Source organism: Lynx rufus, unplaced genomic scaffold (assembly GCF_022079265.1).
Source record: "Lynx rufus isolate CCGP_SWC_20201006 ecotype Redwood Valley unplaced genomic scaffold, mLynRuf1.p SCAF_4, whole genome shotgun sequence".
Classification (NCBI taxonomy): domain Eukaryota; kingdom Metazoa; phylum Chordata; class Mammalia; order Carnivora; family Felidae; genus Lynx; species Lynx rufus.
The window spans coordinates 86,464,248-86,472,376 of NW_025814856.1; the positions used below are offsets into that span (position 1 = coordinate 86,464,248).

Consider the following 8,129-nt stretch of genomic DNA (forward strand, 5'->3'; position numbering starts at 1 on the left):
ACAGAGAGAATTTAAATTTCCTTCTGGTAGGCCCTTGGGAGCATTAACAGTCCCACACCACTTTAATTCAATGTTTTGTTTTCTTTGGATTAAGACTATCCAAATTGTATTATGATGATTTTGTATAGCCAATGCAAAACTTCTTGACTGTGAAGTCAAGCAAGGGAGAAATTTTCTATAAATTTTTTCCAGCAAATGGCTATTTTAATTCAAACATATCTTGTTGGGTTAGCTCTGTTATATAGGCAGCATTATAATAATGTGAGTGGAGTTATGGATATGAATTCCCTACTTTGATGTTCAAAGTCCACCTGTTAGAAATCAAACAGCATATTCCACAGAAAGTTTTCCTACACATCGTTAATTTTCTCTTTATTTCCACATTAACAAAGTTTATGAGGCATTGTGAGTCTGTCTTCTGCTGTGAAACTTATAACTTTCTGTTTTCAGTAATCATCCAGACTTCTAATCTCTGCATTCAGGATATCCCGTGCTCAATTATTTTACATTACCAATATGAGCTTTGTTTTCCTAATACAAATCTAGCTTCCAGCTTCACTACCTTCTTAGCATTTCCCAGAATAGATTATATTCTTCCTAGGTAATTCTATACCTCCCCCCTGCAAAGCTTTTCTTCTTCTCTTGATTTACTTACATACATACATACATACATACATACATACATACATACATACATAAATTTATTTAATAAAATTTAAAAATTTTAAAAAAATATGTCCTTAAAGAACTATATTATTATTTTTTCTTTTCTATTGTAGAGAACTTACTGCTTATCTCAGCCCAAATAAACTTACCTTATTTTCAAGCTCAGAGTTAAATAACAATTGCCCTATCATTTGACATTGTCCAGGATTTATTTAAATTATTCTAAATGTATATCTTATCTTCCAGTGAAATTACATACTTTTCAAGGAAACAAGCTTTTCAAATATGTTTGTAAAATTTATAGTACTAAGTATATAAGAAAACCTCATGAGTGTTCATTTAAATACAGAAAAGTATAATGTGATGAGAACAGAATTACTAAGAATCTAAACTAAATAATATCAAAAAGACCTATAAAAATGATTAACATTTATATTTACCTGACTCAAAATTAGCAACTAACAACTGTAACAATTTTTCACTACTTTGATAATGGAAATTCTAATGTATTAAAGTAACTATTTCATTAATGTCTTTTATTGCCAAAATATAAGAATAACTCCTGTAAAAGTTCCCAAATAGTTTCTATGTTTATGACTAATTCAGACTACTTTAGAATTACATTTCATCACTAAGTACTTACTGTAGTTGTACTTGTTTTTGTGGAAAAAGTTGGCTGCATTGTGGTCCAAGGAAACACATGAATTATGACTGTTATAGTGGCTGACAGCTGACTTGCTTTATTCCCACCTAATTCATCAGTAACTTCAATAAGTAGCTGGAAAGTCATAGGTTCCTGAATCCCTTGAAATGCATCATATTGGAAATTCTGAGTGGTGGCCAAAGAAGGAGGATCAACACTTAGTCTCCAAAGTGCGAATTGATTATTTGTATTTCCTGAGAATGATGAGGTAATAAAACAGAAATAAAAGTACATTATGTACTATGTTATTTCTATTGTCTTATTTAAGTTCTTACTTTAAAATATGTTGCATGATAATCTGTTCCTAACGAATACAAAATATCTCACATGAATATCTTGTAAAATAGCTTAGAAGTGACTTATTTGAAATTTTAAGTCTTACCTCCTACAAGTGAATATCTCAGCCGTTCCTGTGGAGAATCTTTCTTTGAACAGTTGAGCTGAATAAAAGGAGTTCTAAGAATGGAGTTGATCTGGGTTTCCAAATGTGGCGGATTGTACACAGGAGGTCCATCATTTATATTTTATAATACAAGAAAATTATCTGTTTTAGCTTATGTCTTCAAAATCTTGGCATATCTAATAGTTATTTGCTTGTTTTTATTACTCATTATTTTTACCTTTATAATATCACTGAAGCATGCTTTTACAATCCATCTTAGTTATTTTATGTTTGAAGAGCATATTTTAGCATTTCATCACAGAAACGTTGTTTGGGGTTTTCCAACAGTTCAGTCTACCTTCTATTTTTAATTTTATAATGAGGATTTTTTTTAAGTACACTTCACTCCCAACATGGAGCTTGAATTCATGATCTTGAGATCAAGAGTCATGTGCTCTGCCGACTGAGCCAGCCAGATGCCCCATGAATGAGGAATTGATTTTTAATAATGTCTGTTTCCTCTGTAATTTTGCTAAGATAGGTACAGATGACATTCATGAGATCACTGAATTTTAAAATTAGGTCATAAACTAAATGTGATCTACCCTTATTGTTTCCCTTTAATCCAGAAGTTATATGTCATCAAGTCTCTGAAACAATTCCTCAAAAAGGGTACTCACTACTTAAAAGAAAGTGTATTTCACTATTGGACAGCTTTACTTGTTAGAAATATTCATTTTTATTGACTCAAATATTTTTTGCCTGAAGATTTAACTTATTCTTCCTAGTTTTTGTTCTGAAGAAACTCAAAATCTAATAAGGCATGTGATTTACATTTCAAACATGTGAGACATCCCAGCAATTAGATTGAAAGGGGAACTATATTATTTCTGAGAACGTTTGAATTCTTAGGTTCTTTGACTCTATAATCTAGAATAGAAAGTTCTGATAGACTACCTCCTCTTCTTGCCTGTAACCTCCCTCCTCTTCTTGCCTGTAACATTGTTATATTATCCCCTCTCTTGAAAAATATAAACATAGTATGAGACATTTTCCAAGTAGCTATCAATGAAGACACCAGCAAATTGTCAGAATGGAATGTGAAATGAAACTGATTTATGTCCTCAGTTCAGGGAAATGAAGTGCCTAATTCCATTTATGCTTTCCTTCCTTTCTTTAGTAATATTTCCTGAACATTCTTGGGTTTCTTCAGTTTGAACAGTCAATTCCTTAGAAGTCACCTGGGAGTGTGGAACAAATTCCATTGTCTTTTTTTTTTTCTCACCAACATAATGCAGCTTGGTTTGTTGGATTGCCCAGTGGAGACCATAAAAGGGCACTTACTAATATTTAAGCCCCATTTCACTAAGTATTGGTTTCTTTAAAATTAAAGCCTTGATAACCATATTTACCTGAAAATGAATTATACTTAGCTTCCCTTTCTCCTTCCAAATACAATAAAAAATAGGGAAAGATAGTATCTGTTCTTTCACAGTTTCTCATAATTGCTTTAATACAGTAAATAATAATAACTATTATAACAATATTCATTATTTATATATATTATATATAATAATATATATTATTATATGAATTATATATATTAATAATAATATTCAATAATATTTATGGATGCATAATATACGCTAGACTCTAATGTATCTACACTAATATATAGTTACCAATGCCATGAAAAATGTAGTATTATTATCCTAAAATGGAAAGTGAAGAGATAAAATAGCTCAACAGCTAAATAAAGTGTATGGAAACCAGAATTCAAGAATTAGTTCCAGAATGCAAACTTTTAACCTGTGTACAATACTGTCTCTTTATTTAATACTGCTTTCTACTTAATCGTAATCAGTGTTTACACTATTACAACACTAGTCTACTGTGTTATGTGTTCTCATAAAAAGTTCCTTCTACTCCTTAAGATATTCTGAATGGTATTACTTCATTGAAAGAGGACTTTTCTTCATCTTTTAAATGATGGTTCAGTTTATATGCTCTCTTAAAGCATTTCCAGTTCTATGAAACTATGGTTTGTGTGTTTTATATTTTTCATACTGCATGTCTGATATTTGAGCTGAGATTTTAACAAAATAGAGTTTCCTTGTTAATCAGACATTTTTTAAATTAACCAAATATATTTTAAGTTTTATAAACTGAAATGCTAGTTGTAAAACAATATATATTAAATGCAAATATAGGTTTCTGTGTTTCTCTGTGAAAGAGAATATAGTATATATGTAATTGTAAACATACTCTATATGACAAAATATAGCAATACATACTAAACATACACCCACACATGCACACACACAGTCACATATGCATGTCTATTCCCAGTGGCTCAGATCCTGGTTACTGCAGAATAGCCAAGATGATTTAGAAACTTAAAACTGGATGTTAGCACAGTTCTTTACCCCTACATCTTTGCACAATATTGAATCTTCAGAGAAAATTCCTGTTCTACCACTTATTTTTTTTTATTGGACTCATTAATTCATTTGCTGTTTTCCTGTATTCTCAAGTTACTAATTTGTGAAATAAAACAGATATACTAGACTACTAATACTATTGATTTGAATATGCAGTAGCACTTTCTTAAAGATTAAATAAGAAAATGTTTAACTTAACTTTAAAGTGAATCACAGTAAAGTGGAGTAAATGATATTTAGAACTTCATGGCTTTATTTTGAATGTTGTAGTATACTACCATCATTATAGGGGTAGTGTGAATTAATGAAGAGACAACCAGAATTGTTGAAGAACTTTGGGGGAAAAAAAAACACTCTATGGTTATCTGGACAAGATCAAATATAAGGACATGAGTTAATTAGCTAAGTTGAAATTATTTATATATTTTTTTCTAATGTTTGTTACCTTTAAAAATTAATCCATGTCACAACATTAATCAGGAATTAACAAACATAAAGACCGTAAAAGCATTACTGGAAAGGATCGAATGTAAGGACCAACACAGTCTCAGATGGAAGCTGTCTAAAAGCTTTCAAAAAAATCTTTCCATGATAATTTGTGGCTATTATTTATTGGTGGCAGAATCCAAGTTCATCTCTTGACCTTATTTTCTAGACCTATATTTTCCGACAGTCTTTGAAATCTCCATTATTATGTTTTTGAACTCGAGGAACATGTTGGAAGGAAAAATTTTTACTTTTCGAATATTGTTATGGCCAGGCTTTATGCTAGTTTTTAATATTGAGCACAAGGAGACTCTGCCAAGCTTGAATCATCAGCTCCTATTTCTGGGGTGTTGTTTCTATGGCTTGGCATTTAATATATTATGCCAATGTTCCTTGTCAGAATTAATTTTGGCAAAAAACCATCATTATACTGACTAACTGAATCTCCAGTTACAGAATAATGTAACACATTCACTTTTCTAAATGTTCCCAATTAAAATATTAAAAGTATAACTATTGAATTATGGAAGTTGCCTCAATAAAAAGTCTACAAGAGAGAGAAAAACTAAGTTTTAGTTGTTTGTACATTTCAAAAACAGATTATTAAACTTTTAGAATGCAGGAATTTCTTTTATATAAGAAAAATGGGTAGGTAATGTTGCACCTTTCTCTTACTTTCAACCCATAAATAAAGCAAGGTAATATGATTCATAACGTTATTGCTCATACTCTAGAAGTTTACAATATATATTTATTAACTAAATTTCAATAACTAAAAATAAACAGACAGTTTATCTGGGAAGTTCTTTCAAAACTATTACCAGTTAAAGACAAATAAGTTAAGGGGCACCTGGGTGGCTCAGTCAGTTAAGCAGCTCAGAGCCTGGAGCCTGGTTCGGATTCTGTGTGTCCCTCTCTCTCGGCCCCTCCTCTGTCTCTGTCTCTGTCTCTGTCTCCCTCTCTCTTTCTCTGTCTCTCTCCCTCAAAAATAAATAAACATTAAAAAAATGTCCATCAACTGATCAATGGATAAAAAAAATGTGGTTTATATACACAATGGAGTACGACGTGGCAATGAGAAAGAATGAAATATGGCCCTTTGTAGCAACATGGATGGAACTGGAGAGTGTTGTGCTAAGTGAAGTAAGCCATACAGAGAAAGACAGATACCATATGGTTTCACTCTTATGTGGATCCTGAGAAACTTAACAGAAACCCATGGGGGAGGGGAAGGGAAAAAAAAAAAGAGGTTAGAGTGGGAGAGAGCCAAAGCATAAGAGACTCTTAAAAACTGAGAACAAACTGAGGGTTGATGGGGCGTGGGAGGGTGAGGAGGGTGGGTGATGGGTATTGAGTAGGTCACCTTTTGGGATGAGCACTGGGTGTTGTATGGAAACCAATTTGACAATAAATTTCATAAAAAAATTTAAAAATGTGATGACAAGATTCTTTTTAAGAAATAAAGAAAAGTAGGCTGGAAAGCTTCACGTCTGAGGAAAACTGCTTGGAAACTGGGAGCAGTGAGGGTACCAGTGATTGAGGTGGGGAACAAATGCAAAAGAAAAAAAGAAATAAACTTCATGACAACTTATAGCCCTTTGACCAGTACTTGAGATAGGTAGAGTGACCTTCCTCAAGGAGCTTGGCTGTCTTGATGCTAATAGTTTGCTAGAGGCAAAAAGCAACCTTAGTTTGACATTAGCCTGACCTCCAGGATGCTATAAAAAAAAATCTCTTTGGAAACTTTCTTTATCTCTACCCAACCCACAAGATATATGATAGCGCTTATCGTCCAAGCATATGGCCACTGATCTACATGTGAAGCGTCTCATAACTAAGGTTTTACTAGACAGTAGTAAGTGACCTTTTCCTAACAACAGCTAGCACTGCAGGGTCCTAGAAACCTTGCTTCCAAATTCCTTAGAGACTTATGCTATCCCTAACTACCTCCCCACTTGAAAGCACACAATGAGCGACTCCTTACAACCCCAATGCAGCTCTTCCTGCCCACAGGTCCTGACCCCACTTTAATAAAACCATCCTTTTAGCACTGAAGACATCTAAAGAATTCTTTCTTGACTGTTCACTCCCAAACCTCAACATTTCACATCAGTGACAATGAGATCTCTGTGGCTGCTCAGAACCCCCTTCATATGTGGCCTGCTCTGGGCTTTTTGTGCTCTGGGTACCAGGGCTGAGGAGCCAGGGACAAACTTCTCCCATCCCAACAGCATGGGCCTGGATAAGAACACAGTGCATGACCAAGAGCATATCATGGAGTATCTAGAAGGTTTCATCAACAAACCGGAGGTAGAGATGTTCCCACAGGCACTGCACCTCCATTATTTCAAACTGCATGATTATGACAGCAATAATTTGCTTGACAGCCTAGAACTTTCCACAGTCATTGCTGGCATCCATAAGGAGGACAGGGAACAGGCACCACCAATGAGTGAAGCTGAACTGATTAACTTAATAGATGGTGTTTTGAGAGAGGATGACAAGAACAATGATGAATGTATTGACTGTGCTGAATTTGCCAAATCACTGAAATAGACCTTGCTTGGCCATCTAGTTATATGCAAATGTGACCCATTATAATGCGGCTGAACACTTTTGGTCATGCGAAATAACACATTTCCAACTACTGCTAACTGCATTTTGGTAAAAACCTGTAGCAGTTTGCTACGCTGGGTTAAGAAACAGAAATCAAGAGAAATAGAAGAGAAATGGGACATATTATAGTCCCCAAGTACTGTTAAATCTCTTATTGGACAAGTGCTTGATTAAAACATCCTTTTAAAAATATTGGATAATTGGAGTGGAGTACTCAGGAACTTGACTGTGGAATACTGCTGGTCTCTTGGTTTTCATTCATGCTACCTGAAAAGTAAGACAAGCTTTGTCAAGTGGACACATTTTCACTAACAGTAGAGAAATGGCATGAATGCCAAATGTTTCCCTTGGAGTGTCCTACATCTTCAGATACATGTGGCCAGTATTCTGGAAAGTTCCCCTGTCCTGAACAATGATTTGCCCTGGGCAAGTGAGTATTAGACTATTTCAAAGCAACAGCATAAGGAGAATGACAGATAGTAAGTACGTTCAGCTAGCCATAGAGTCTAAGATTCTTTATTTTCTGGCACTTTGGAAATGATACACCACTGACCTGTTATTTTAGTTTTTAAGTATTTACTAAAACTACTGTCACATCCATATACTTTCTTTTGTGTCTTCCTAAACTTAGGAGAGACCTTAAATTAAAAAAAAAAATGTTTTATTCTAACCATTAGCAAATGTTTTAGCTTTCTTAATATTTGTATTTACCTTTTATTTCTAGGGTTTGTTTTGTGGTTTAGAAACTATTAGTAATGCAAGGACTGTATCCTTCCTGCTCAATGCAGAGGGGGTAAAGCTACTAGCTGGCCTTACTAAAGTGAGGAGAAAAAGG

General features: G+C 33.8%; 1 protein-coding gene across 1 annotated transcript; it reads left to right on the forward strand.

Moving 5' to 3' along the window:
- Positions 1 to 6,796: 6,796 nt before the first annotated feature.
- Positions 6,797 to 7,234, forward strand: LOC124523001 (multiple coagulation factor deficiency protein 2 homolog). The gene has a single exon (XM_047094737.1). The coding sequence runs from the start codon at positions 6,797 to 6,799 to the stop codon at positions 7,232 to 7,234; it is 438 nt and encodes a 145-aa protein (XP_046950693.1).
- Positions 7,235 to 8,129: the final 895 nt, after the last annotated feature.

What these genes read in the sequence shown, in the direction of transcription:
- LOC124523001 (XM_047094737.1), top strand. Translation starts at nt 6,797, where the DNA reads ATGAGATCTCTGTGGCTGCTCAGAACCCCCTTCATATGTGGCCTGCTC.